Raw genomic sequence first — 14,124 nt, 5'->3', positions numbered from 1 at the left:
TTAGTTTTAGTACTACCTTCGTTTCTGCATGTCCAATCCGCATGGATTTGCGGTCCCAGAATATTTATAGAATATTCAGTTTTATCTGTCTCAAGCGAAGTAAAGAAATGTGATCTCGATCCAGTTTTAGCTCACTGTAGACCTAATCTCTCACTGGTTGTAACAGAGAAGACAGACGCTATGTACAATATTTACAAAGGTACCGGGAAAATCTCCCGTAGCTCATTTCAACAAGCACAGTGAACAGTGGATCACAGCACCGTCCTGAGGACTGCAATCTTTTCCAATAGCGTGTGCGATAACAGCCGGGATTCGAACTCCCAACCTCTTGACCCAGAGGCAGCGTCACTAACCATAGTGATGCCTTTACAACGGAAACCAAATGACATGATAAAGTCTCTAACTGGATTTGCGTATAAACTGCCCTGTTTTATGTATGCCATGTATTTATTCATGTAATTCTAGGGTTTCATCGATAGCTTAATTAGATTGTGTGATTGACTTTCTTGAGTATCAGCTACACTTTACTAGAAATTAATTTATGTATAATTTGATATTCAGTGACTGTTTATGTGCTGTATGTCGTCTCTTTAATTGCACCCGAAAGTCAGTATATTGTAATTTACATCTACCTATGAATAAATCAATGAAAAGGTATTTAACAGAGTCAAACATTTCAGATAGCATCTGCTTTCTTTCATCAGTGACTACAAATGAGTAAGGGGACAAGAACTAGTTACAATCTTGTATAGGAAATTGAAACCTCCATAGCCTTGTTAGGTAAGAGGAGGAACCAAGTCATCAGCAACGACCGGCCTCTTAGCAAGAACATTCATCTGAGTTAAACTGCATGATGAAAATGACATTATGCAATTCTGATGCAACATGCATCTACAGCACTTGGGTCAGATAGCTGCTGAAGACCGAGAGATTTGGTCGAAAATTCCGGCGAGTCAAATTCTTTTTGAGTTGGAGAACAGTTCAATTTTCATTATTCTATAACCCATCACCTTCGTTCAGTTGATAGAAGAACTTTATTGCACGACAATTGTACATGGCACAATGTATGGCAACGACTATTGAACATATTTGACGTTAATGATGTTCATTATTGCAATTTGTTTTATATTTAATAATGTAATCTGCTTTTATATTCTGTATGTTGTGTTTGGGAGGACAACTTGTAAAGGTGTCAATGCACCTGTTTTTTCCTCCCTTCCACTTCTATATCTGGTGGTAAATTCAAATAAACAAATAAATAGTTCTAAAAGAAAAGGGTATAGAATGAAAACATTCTAATTACTAAACATCAAGAGATAATACAGTTAATTTCCTGAACTGAATCTGCTATTATGACTCACCACGTCCCCGACTGACGGATTTATGGAGGCCGACTCTGCATCGCGAAAACATCACGTTTCTTATCACTGAATTTACAGCCGAAACTCCCCTGTGATGGACCAATGCAATTACCTCTTCCTTAGTCCCCAAACTGCGTGATTCTCTGATACCGTGACCTTACATAACCCACATCACATCTAGCCTCCTTTTCAGGCGTTCCCGGATCGGCCGTTTTTGGGGGGGAGGGGGTATTTTTTGATCAAACGTAGATCGCACGCAATAGAAGCTCCGGCCGACAACCCTACATATATCTCCGTGAACGCCTGGAAAGGAGGCTACATCACAACAGCAAAAACAGCTGTTACCGAGCATTAGGGTCTACAGGGGGATGGGGTGGTCTCCACTAGACTCTTTTGCATACTGTACAAATAGTAAAAATCGGCCTAATGTAGCTGGCCTGGGGAGTTGGCCGGCCATAGAGGGTCCAGTTTGCAAAAAGGGCCTGGGGTGGGTCCTGACAATGTTAAAGGGTAAATTCAAAATTAAGGCTTGTAACGGTTAACGGTAAATTCAGGAATGCTGGCCGAATTTACTTTAAAACTATTGATATTTTGTCTTACGCCTTGTATATTGTAATGATTTGTATTATGGTGTATGTACCAGTTGTATCCACTATGAGCCTTGCTGCTGCCTGGCTACCACTTGTCATGCACTGTTGCATCCCCAATAAATGTAATCAAATTTATAGTTCAAGCTTTGTTCCAACACAAGGAGACTCACCATTTGTGTCGGAACAAAGCTTGAACTCTATAACTATGGATTCTACCAACACAGATGAGCTTCCATTCAATTTACTTAACGTTTGTCGACATCCTTGATGGGAGTATGTTAGCTTTCATGACCCTAACAAAGAGCTATCCCATTTCAAGTCTGTCCCTGTAAGGCCAGAGGCACTGCTTTACTACTAACAGAAGATTCTGATGAATGATGTCATCTAAAAGTTCAATCACCTCCTTGGTTCTATGAATGCGGCTTTGATGGCGAGATCACCAAAGCTGCGCACAGTAATTACGGCTCCCATTACTGCCAGAAAGAATTAGATCCGTCCCCGTTGTTCAAAGTCGTCAAAGGCACTACTTATATTTGAAGAGTTGGCTACATCCTGTAAAATTTCACTTGAAAGCGAGCTTGCAGCAGCTTGGCCTAATTGAAATGCATTACGAATGATGTAAAGACACCGTTGCCTTGGAATCGTACGAAACACGTCAATCATATGGGCGTAACCCAAAGCGAGCGCTCTGATTGGTCGAGCCCACCATTGAGAAATCTTCGATGCTGCAGATCTTACAGCCAGATTCTATCATCCACGACACGTCAATCAAGTGGGCGTGGCGCAAAGCGAGCGCTGTGATTGGTCGAGCCCACCATTGACAAATCTTCGATGTTGCAGATCGTACAGCTAGATTCTATCATCCACGACACGTCAATCAAGTGGGCGTGGCGCAAAGCGAGCGCTGTGATTGGTTGGCTCTTTCATTGACAAATTTTTAATGCTGCAGATCGGCCAGATAGATTCTTTTATCTACAGCCCCAGTAAGACAGCTTCTCTCCGGTTTCCTTCAGCTAGCGGCGCGCAGTGAGGAGCTCGGATCACCGCTTTCTTGGAACGGTAAGACGTCAATCAAGCTCGGGAAAAGCAGCTTCTCTCCCGTTACGTACAGTTAGTGGCGCTAGGTGTCAATCAAATGGGCGTGGCGCAAAGCGAGCGCTACCATTGGTCGCGCCCTGACTTCCTTCTCCATTGACAAATCTTAAATCCTGCAGACCGGCCAGCCAGATTCTATCATCCACAGCTCGGGTAAAGTTGCTTCTCTCCGGTTTCCTACAGTTAGCGGCGCGGGGTAGCGAGCTCGGCGGCGATGGAAGCGAACGGGACCGAAGCGGCCTGTAACGCGTCCGGCGGACCCGGCTGGGACGGGGTGCAACAGGAGACAACCTGGGGAACCATCGCTCTGGTCGTGCTGCTTTCCATCATCGTGGCCATCACTGTGGTGAGTAGATCAATGTTCTCATGTGAAGTTTACCTCAAACATCTTTAGCTAACTGATCCGTGAAGAACTAATCTTTCACTGGTCGCCAATGAAAAAACAGACGCTATGTACAGTATTCACAGGTCCTGCTAGTACATTGTACCGGGGAAATCCCCCTAGCTTCTTACAGCAAATACAACGCACAGTGAACCACTAGTAGTAGTTTTCATGTGAAACTGATCTCCAACCAGCTTAGCTAACTGATCCATGAAGCTTAAGAACTACTGGAGCCACTGGTCGTGACAGGGAAGACAGACGCTATGTACAATATGAACAGTATTCACAGGCACTGCTAGTACATCGTAACCTACATAGCTCCTTACAACAAATACAATGCACAGTAGGCCACTTAGATGTCTCCATGAGAAAGTGATCTCGAACCAGTTTACCTCTATGAAGAGCTTGTCTTCCACTGGTCGTGACAGAGAAGACAGACGCTATGTACGGTATGCACAGTATTCACAGGTACTGCTAGTACATTGTACCCCAAGCTCCTTTAAAAGATCTGTCACAGCCCACTTGACAACCCTCCGACAAGGTGACCGCGTCGTAAGACTCTTCAGTGTACCACTCGGGTTTTTATTAACGTTAGGATCTCACTAGGCATATAAAGAATGAATGGAAGAAGGTGCAACACGAGTGGGAAACATATGTGCGGTATATCTACGGACGTGGACGACATGCCCCTTTTCTTTTCGGCTGGTTTGGAAACAGAGCAAATTTTTGGGACAGTTGTGGAGGTAAAAAACATAGCTGTGCTGTCACTGAAAAGTTTATTTTAGTTAGTCGTTTTTGGACAGTCGTGGGGGAAGTCGTGGAGGTAAAAAACATTGCTGTCCTGTCACGGAAAAGATCGTCTTAAATCCTTGTCAGCGGTAAACGGTTGTGAAAACCCTTCGACATAAAAAAATCGTACAACGGCCTACCACAAATCTGCCCACGTCGTAAGACCCTTGAGTGCGTTACTTTGGGTTTTATTACCGTTAAAATCTGCCTATGGATATAAAAAAAATGACACGACGTAGGTCGGTCGGCGTTGCTACGCAAGTGGGAATCATATTTACGATGTATCCACAGACGTGGTCCAAAAGGACTGGAGAAATATCACCTTTTTCGACGGTTTTCCAAACAGATATTGCTTTTGAATCCGGTCGCGTAGGAGGGAAAAAGTCACCATATTCACTAGTTGATAAGAAGCACATTTTACCTCTGACACAGAGTTCCAGTGGGCGTCAAGTGAAAGCAAATAATCACCAAATGGCGATGGCGATTAAGCACCCAATATACTACGATTATCTCCAAGAAATGTACGGGAAGTCAGAAGGACACTTTGACGAGAGAAGCGTAGGAGTATCTCCATCAATAACGGCCGTACAGCGGAGAGTGGGTAATAATTGTTTATTACTGAGTTATGAAATACCATTCCCTGTTCGCAAAGGTAAAGACCTTTGGACAGAAATGTAGAAATACGACCACTAAAACAAAGTGCATCGGCGGTTTATCTCCTTTTAAGGTGCATTAACAGACGTCGTACTTTTTTGTGGTTCAGTCTACAGATTTACAACAAGTGTGGCATTACTAGATATATTTTGTGCAACACATTTGCGACGTACAACGTGGCACAGTAACAGACGTGCGGTTTTTATTTTTGGTGGTACGATTTTCTGACAGGATTTGATTGACAAGCTTCGACATAAACACTTGCTGACAAAGATTTACGATAACTCAGCCATTCACGACTGTCTGTAAAACGTTTTCAAGTTGTTGAAAATTTGTCGTACGGCCTATGTTAGTACATGTAGGAAGAGTTTAAACCACAATATACAATGTTTATGTATTTCCAATTGGATAGACCGCCACGCGCGACTGATGAATGAAAAAAAACACACACACAAAAACACAGATTTCCCAACGAATTTCGTAGATAAATAGCAAAGTCTTGTACATGTTGTTGTACTTTGCTAGCTTTTAACCCATAATGCTTTTATACCGTGCAAGCAGGGCCAATTAGAGATTAAAGGCCACACAAATCCAACTTGGCCTTTCAACCATCACCGTCTAGCGCAAAGGGAGCCTAATTGACCTGGGATTTGTTGGCAGCAATGGCTGAATTCTAAGTAGAAATCACAACCTTTGGACCAACGCAGGAAAGTTGGAGCATTGACTCTCCTCCACCGTATGTATCACAGAGAGGCACCAGCCCTGTTAAATGGCCTTGTTCCTAAACATATAGAGGTACGGAGGCTGACACGCCAGTCAAAATCCCAGCACAAGAACACTCTGATGATCCCGTCTCCCACAATCATGAGAGAACCTTTCTACAACTATCAACTGCTGAACTTTGCAACAATCTTCCGAAGGCAATTGCTAAGATCAGGGACAGACAGAGATTTAAATGTGAGGTTAATTCTTTCCTCAGCTCAAAACTCTCTCAGCGTTCTATCTAGGCAGTCCTGCTGCTAATGCTGAGTGAGAGCTGACATAGATTAAAAAAACTATGCCAAGATATCGACCCGGATGTTTTTTAACAGATCCATCCATTGTTCCTTCAGGTGGGAAACATCTTGTTGACAAGGATTTACAACTGGGCCATTACAAGATTGATAATTTTTTATAACATATTCACGACATCTCCAAAATGTTGTCGTTGGGTTGAGATTCTTTGGCAGCAATGACTTAACCCTAACTAGAAATCGAAAGCCAGGACATCCATCCCGCGATTTGTAACAGACCGTTCGGTTGTTCCTTCAGGTGGGGAACATCTTGGTTCTCCTGGCCGTGGCGACACACCGGAGTCTCCAGACGCTGTCTAACGTGTTCCTGGTGTCGCTCTGCGTCTCGGACCTGCTGGTGAGATACTCTCTCGTTTTCTTCTCAGTTTTCACCGCGTAATAAGGCTTGATTGCCATTTCTGTGGTTACTGGTTACAGATTATATGGATTGGGTTGTATTGGAATCTCTGTCCAAAGAGGTCCAGTAATAAAATTTGTAGGAAAGCCACAAAGGGGGCCAAAACCGATCCCACTTCTTCCAAAACGTGGATACCACCTGCCACTAAACCATTATGACCGAAACATGAGATACCAAAACCTGTCATTTAGCTGCAACCATGCTGGGGCAAATCTACGTTAGGAAGACTATCTAGAAGCGTGCCTGATATTAACCCTAAGCTAAAGGCATAGAAATAGATAGGCACGGTTCTGGATACCATAAGAACACCATGTTTTGTATCTCCCCAGGTGGGTGCCCTGGTGGCCCCTCCTGCCGTTGCCATCACCCTGTACGGGGAGTGGGTTAGGATTAGGGCTAGTGTTAGTAGAGACATGATAATGACAGCATATGTTCTATGTTCTCCCTAGGTTGGCGCCCTGGTTGCCCCCCCAGCCGTTGCCGTCACCCTGTACGGAGAGTGGATCTTCTCCCCAGGATTCTGCGCAGTCTGGGTGTCGTTTGACGTCATGCTCTGCAGCGCCTCTATCCTGAATCTCTGCGTCATCAGCCTGGACAGGTGAGAACAACAAGTGTTTTTGTTTGTTTGTTTGTTTTCTGACGTCATACTGTGTAGTGCCTTCATTTTGCGCCATTAGTCACAGACAAGTGTGACGTAGCGGGAGAGTGCTCGACTCGGAACCAATAGAGCCCGAGTCCTGACATGCCACCGATCTTGTGCCCTTGGGAAAGGCACTTTACACGACTTTCCTCACTTCACTCAAGTAAAAATGAGTATTGTATTGTCCCCTGTGTTGGTGACGGCATTAATATAAGTTGAAAAAACTTGAGTGTGCCGTCACCATGTCTTGTGATTATATGTTGGAATAAAAAAAGTTAGAACCATAGGTTTCTCAGTAACACTGGTTAAAATCCTTGTCGCACATTGCCGACAAAACAACCTTCACAACCTAAACTACAAATAACATCTGGAAAAGACCACGCTATATAAAGCTAGCCGGACAGCCTGCAGTTTCTAAGAAGATTATTAGTCCTTATCAATCAAACGGTTTGACGCAGGAACAATGAGTGACGCTTATAGAGACAGGATAGAAGGAAATCCACGTTATATAACACTGACTAGGGCAGACTGGAGTCTGTAAGAAGCGTATTAGCCTTTCCCAAGCTGTGTGTCTGTCTCTGAAAGTCCGTCTTTTTGTTCTAGATGGTAATCCTTTTGGGAGAGGTTACGTAACACTGGGAAGGGCAGACCGCAGTTGCTTTGAAGCAGGTTGTGTGATCTTTAAGGCACGTTATGTAATCTGTTTACCGTTCCATGATCACTATTTTCACCATTTTACCATTACTTTCTTTTACTATGATCATTTTATGAGACAGGATAGAAGGAAATGACACTGGCTAGGGCAGACTGGAGTCTGTAAGAAGCGTATTAGCCTTTCCCAAGCCGCGTGTCTGTCTCTGAAAGTCTGTCTTTTGTTCTAGATGGTAATCCTTTTGGGAGAGGTTACGTAAGACTGGGAAGGGCAGACTGCATTTCTTTGAAGCAGGTTGTGTGATCTGTATGTAAGACAGGTTATGTAATATGTTTACATTGAATTTCCCTGAAACTTCTCTGGAAGATGGTGATCGTTGTTTCACCATTTTCACTATGTAGGTTTTACGATCTGAAAGACAGGTTATGTAAGTTGTTTACATTGAATTTTCCTGATCACTGTTTTCACCATTTTACTATTGGATTGGACATGTAGAGTGAGGCAACTTGTGACAACATCACCAACAGAAAAAAAACGATTGATTGAACTTCTTAGTTGCAAGCTTGTCTTTACATCAAAACGAATCATTGAGTATTTCATCCAAAGGTCCTGTAAAGTATCCTCTCTGCTGTTGTTGAAGCACAAACAGCTTAAGCTTACACAAGACAGCCTCAATGTCTATACAGATCTTTCGATGGCTGCAAGAAGTCTAAACCTCTAATTGGAGAAAGGGATCTTCTTTCTACAATCCCTTAAGTACGGCTTGACTCAAGGCCTTTTAAGTCTCAGGGCAACCTTGTTTACCAGAAATGAAACCTTGTGCGCGGAATGAAAAGAAAGGGGCGTGATCCCGTCATTGAGGCTGAATACGAACATTTCCCAAAGTATCCTCCTTACTGTTGTTGAAGCATCAACATCTTAAGCTTACAAAAGACAGACTTAATCTCTAGACAGATCTTTCGGTGGCAGGAAGGCAATATCAAAGTGGCAGAGCAGCGTTCATTTGGTAGTTACCATTTGCTGCCGCGTAAAAAAAGATACCAGTACAAAAAATAAAGTCCGTTAAAAACGAAAATAAGCCGAAGTCTAGACCTTCTGGGAGAGTAGAGGATCCTCTCTACAATCCCTTAAGTACGGATTGACTCAAGGCCTTTTAAATCTCAGGGCAACTTTGTTTACCAGAAATGAAACCTTGTACAAGGGATAAGAAGAATAGGACGTGATCCCTTCATTGAGGATGAATGCACTGCAAATCAGGTTAGCACCTCTCCCTCAGTCTCCGATGCGATTAGAGCGAACTCTGTTTTTCAACGATAGCCGGATAACAAAAACATCGGAGTGGCAGTTACAGCTATCTTCATCAGTATGCTTCACCTTGTGTAGCCTAGTATGTGAACAGTCGTAGTTATAGAAATACTTGTTCTAGTAGATCTTGTGTTGTCTCACTCTTGTGTCAGATTTGAGGTAGTCTTTCGTTTCAACCACAAATAAAAGATCAACGTGTGTTACGTATTTATGAGCGCAGATGCTGTAGCAGTTTGAGTACGTAGCATTTAAGCAAGCTTTCCTAGACAATACCCCTGTAAAATTCCCAATCCTACCAGAGAATAACCATTTTAGACCTGGGAGAAGTGGGGAAAATCGTGCCTTTCCCAAGGACAGAATGTCAGGCAAGAAATCGAAATGATGACCTCCTACAAACTCGCTTAGCCTCTATCATTCAATGCTACTTTCACAGAGCAAATTCGTTTATAAAAGGCTAGTAACAGTACCACTGTGAAATCCCCAACTCTACCAGTGATAGACCACAAGACAAGCTTGCGTTGCCTTCTTCCTGTCTATAAAAATATCTCCACATCTTTCCCAGATATATCCAGATCACTCGACCCCTGCAGCATGATGTGTACATAATCTTAGCCTGGCTCCCGGCCATCTTCGGTCCCTTGCTTTACACATATTCCCTCTCTGTTCCCCAGATATATCCAGATCACCCGGCCCCTACAACACGACGTCTACATGACCAACACGCGAGCTGGTATCCTGATCGCCCTAGCCTGGCTCCTGGCCATCTTCGCGGCCTTCACTCCCATAACACTTACACATAGTCCCCATATCTGTTCCATAGCTATAACGTTTATAACTTTATGGTATTCGCAGTTCTTAACAAAATTCTCATCTCATTCCCAGATATATCCAGATCACCCGGCCCCTACAACACGACATCTACATGACCAACACTCGGGCGGGTATCCTGATCGCCCTAGCCTGGCTCCTGGCCATCTTCGCGTCCTTCCCTCCCATCACATCATAAATAATAACTTCTCTCTCTGTTCCCCAGATATATCCAGATCACCCGGCCCCTACAACACGACGTCTACATGACCAACACTCGGGCGGGTATCCTGATCGCCCTAGCCTGGCTCCTGGCCATCTTCGGTCCCTTGCTTTACACATATTCCCTCTCTGTTCCCCAGATATATCCAGATCACCCGGCCTCTCCAACACGACATCTACATGACCAACACGCGGGCCGGGATCCTGATCGCCCTAGCCTGGCTCCCGGCCATCTTCGCGTCCTTCCCTCCCATCACACTGTGAATAATAACCTCCCTCTCTGTTCCCCAGATATATCCAGATCACCCGGCCTCTCCAACACGACGTCTACATGACCAACACTAGCCTGGCTCCCGGCCATCCTCGCGGTCTTCCCTTCCATCACACTTGCCTTACACTAAGCAGATTCTTAACAAAATTCTCGTCTTATTCCCAGATATATCCAGATCACCCAGCCTCTCCAACACGATGTGTACATGACCAACACTCGGGCGGGAATCCTGATCGCCCTAGCCTGGCTCCCGGCCATCTTCGCGTCCTTCCCTCCCATCACATCATAAATAATAACTTCTCTCTCTGTTCCCCAGATATATCCAGATCACCCGGCCCCTACAACACGACGTGTACATGACCAACACTCGGGCGGGTATCCTGATCGCCCTAGCCTGGCTTCTGGCCATCTTCGCGTCCTTCCCTCCCATCACGCTGGGCTGGCACGAGCACGCCGGACACCCGAGCCTGAGCGACCTGACCGCCTTCACGCCGCAGCCGCAGTGCATCTTCGACCCGAGTAAGACCTACGCACTGACGGCTTCAATCGTCACCTTCTACATCCCGCTCGCAGCCATACTGTTCACTTACAGCCGCATCTACAAGGAGGCAAGGTAATGTAATTCCTGTACTTTTTAGGCCAGGTAATGTGCTGTATCCATTACCACATTCAGATTCGTTTTTAGGCAGAGCCATACTCAGATATGGGTAGTCCATGCATATCCAGAACCATGCTTTATCTAGAACCGTGTTGTGTCCAGAACGGTTCTGGATAGACTATCCTGAACCTTGCCCGATCCCGACCCTAACCCAGTCAAGATTGAGTAGAGATGGAGATGGAAAAGAACGCAATGATACGTACTAGTAAAGACATATAAAAGTAATTGAGACATAATAGAAATCAGTAAACGATCAGAAACAGCTACCATTCAGTAATCGGATCAAAAACGACAAATTATTGCCTTTAAACCTCGTTCTTCGTAAAGTTCCGCAGCTAAAATTGAATTTGTTCTCTATTACAACAGATCCCAAGCAGCAGTTCCGTAGCGAGTCGAGACGGAGAAACGGGAAGAGAGGCAGTCAGCCGATAGGACCGGCTTTCATCAAGGCTATCCGCACTCTGGGCATTCTGTAGCTAATTTCTTTTGTCCTATCTTTCCCTTAGGTCCCAAGCCACACGGGTAGCTTCCCTGAACAAGCAGTTCCGTAGCGAGTCCAGAACCGTGCTTTATCCAGAACCATGCTCGGGAACGGTCCTGGATAGTCCATGCGTACCCAGAACCGTGCCTGGGGCAAATCTACGTTTTTGGAAGTTTTGTAGCTTATTTTTTCCCCTTTTCATCTTTCCCTTAGGTCCCAGGCCACGAGAGTAGCCTCCCTGAACAAACAATTCCGTAATGAATCCCGCCGGAAAAACGGAAAGCGCGGCAGTCAGCCCATCGGTCCCGCATCCACCAAGGCTATCCGCACTCTGGGCGTGATCCTGGGGGCCTTCATGGTCACGTGGCTGCCGTTCTTCGTCAGTAACGTCGTGCGGCCCTTCTGCAAGTGCGTGCCGGGGGAGGTGTTCGAAGGTCAGTGTTCAGTATTCCAGAACCGTGCTGTATTCCAGAACCGTGAAGTATTCCAGAACCGTGAAGTATTCCAGAACCGTGCTGTATCCAGAACCGTGCTTTATATACTTTCCCATGCCAGAACCACTGTATGTCAAACTGTTACCATACAGATATGGATCTATACATAAACGTCTTTTTCATCTCGTTTGTTTTGTTCTTGTTCGCTGCAGGTCTGACGTGGCTGGGCTGGTGTAACTCCACCATGAACCCCATCATCTACCCGCTCTTCATCAAGGACTTCAAACAGGTCTTCCGCAAGTACCTGCCGTGCTTCAAAAGAGCGCCGCCTGGCGGGGGAAACGCGATGGGCATCGGCGAGCTGCCGGGACCCGGGCCGGTCCCAGGCCCGTCCACTTCTAACGACAACGGCGGCATCGAGATCAACACCGTGGCCGGTAACGTCCAGGCAGGAAATTGCGTCCCCTCTCCCGTGAAAAAGTACAGCGCATCCCTGTGAAAACCCGAGCCCGGTAGGCATTGGAAAGCTACTCGGACTGACAAGGCCTACATGTAACTTCTAACGACAACGGCGGCATTGAGATCAACACCGTGGCCGGTAACGTCCCAGCCAACAACTGTGGTCCCTCTCCGGTGAATAAATAAACACAAACTAAAGGACAAAGGCGGTTTTACCCACTGCAAGTTCCAACTAGACTGGCATCATTAAAATCAGAACTGAAAGTGACAGCAACTAACGACAACAGCATCCCTGAAATCAGTAGTGGTGGGTACCACTTCCAAAAACAATTGCGTTCACTCTCCTGTGAATAAATAGACACAGAAAAGGGACAAAGACAGTCTTTCCAAGTTTCAACTAGACATCATTGAAATCAGCGCTGTTGCAGGTAACTGAAGTAAAAGATCGGGTTTGATAAACTACAACAACATCACTGAAAACGCTGTGGACAACAAGTTGACTCTGCCGTGAGTAAAAAGACTCAATCAAGGACAATCCACCGCACGTCTAACAACAGCATCAGCCATGGAATCAGCACCAAGGACAGCCACCGTGCGTGACATAACGAAATACAGACTCAAGGACTAGGAACATTTACCAGTTTAAAGTATCAAAGGGTACTGAACCGCATCCAGTATCTTTGTGGCCAGAGGTTGTTTTTTAGCGCATCATCCGAATTAAGTGGCAATTTCTGCGGGTAATGAATCGTGGACGAACGATTTGGTTTTCGTAGGCCATGTTGCGGCTTAACGCCACACATCAAAGATGCTTTCATCGTAACACGGTACAGCATATCAAAGCCTATTCCAGCCGAGCCAAATCAAAGGGAAATATTTTGAGCCAGGACGAAGTGAGTTAGGGGAGTGACGCAGGTTGTCAGTTGCGGACTGTGTATAGTTGAATTAAAGATGATCTAATTTTTTGTTTATTGTGAAACAAAGTGCTCACGTGTACAGGAGTATGTTTTGAATGCTACTGTAGTGCTAGGGTGCCTGTGTGGACCAAGGGCTATAGAAACGGAGATGGGCACCGCCCTACAGACGGAAATAGATGAAAGATGCGTTAGAACCATTTTATGTGGCTCTATTTTACTTTATGTATTGTAAATGGCATCTAAGATCAAGATTTGTTTAGTGCTGTAAGTTCTTTCAGTTGTAACCGTGAAAACGTTTATGATATTATTATGTATCATGTATTGACATTTTGACTGTAAAGGTTTAGGAATATGATACCTTTGATTCGTCAATGTAAATAATTAATTTGAGTGCCGTTTTCGACATATGGATTATCATTGTGTAACTTGATTTGGTGGCAATTTTTGGATTTTGAGTTGTTATGTGCATCAAAATGTTCCCACACTCATGTTGATTTGTCAGTATTCCAATTAAAATCTTAAAAGTCATGATCATCGTTGTTTTACTGATGTTATGTATCAATAATTAATTAATTACCAATGGCAATTATCTATTAATGCTTAGCCAGCAAACTGGGACACACATAAGCAAGTTTCTCAGACCACATAATATTTTCACAAGAAACCTTACTTTTAAAGACGAAACCGCAGCGAATTAGGCTAAGCCTGTCTAACGTCCATAAATGCTGTAATGGCAAGGCTACACACTTGGATAAGCGGCAGACTATCCAGAACCGCGCCTGATCCTAACCCATTCAGGCATAGAACTAGATAGGCACGGTTCTGGATATGATACAGACTATCCAGAACCGCGCGTGATCCTAACCCTGACCCATTCAGGCATAGAACTAGACAGGCGCAGAGACTATCCAGAACCGCGCCTGATCCTAACCCATTCAGG

General features: G+C 44.7%; 1 protein-coding gene across 1 annotated transcript; it reads left to right on the top strand.

The window, feature by feature from the left end:
• The first annotated feature begins 3,247 nt into the window (after positions 1 to 3,247).
• On the top strand, positions 3,248 to 12,415 carry LOC109462103 (5-hydroxytryptamine receptor 6-like). Its single transcript, XM_019758600.1, has 6 exons — positions 3,248 to 3,392; positions 6,183 to 6,281; positions 6,791 to 6,939; positions 10,555 to 10,851; positions 11,591 to 11,811; positions 12,024 to 12,415. Exons 1-6 carry the CDS (start codon positions 3,261 to 3,263, stop codon positions 12,308 to 12,310), a joined length of 1,185 nt encoding a protein of 394 aa, XP_019614159.1. The 5' UTR covers positions 3,248 to 3,260; the 3' UTR covers positions 12,311 to 12,415.
• Positions 12,416 to 14,124: the final 1,709 nt, after the last annotated feature.

The sequence above is a fragment of the Branchiostoma belcheri genome, unplaced genomic scaffold (genome assembly GCF_001625305.1).
Source record: "Branchiostoma belcheri isolate BF01 breed outbred unplaced genomic scaffold, Haploidv18h27 scaffold99, whole genome shotgun sequence".
NCBI classification, from domain to species: Eukaryota; Metazoa; Chordata; class Leptocardii; order Amphioxiformes; family Branchiostomatidae; genus Branchiostoma; species Branchiostoma belcheri.
Note: the sequence above shows the minus strand (reverse complement) of the source record. Positions and strands in the feature narration are given on the sequence as shown.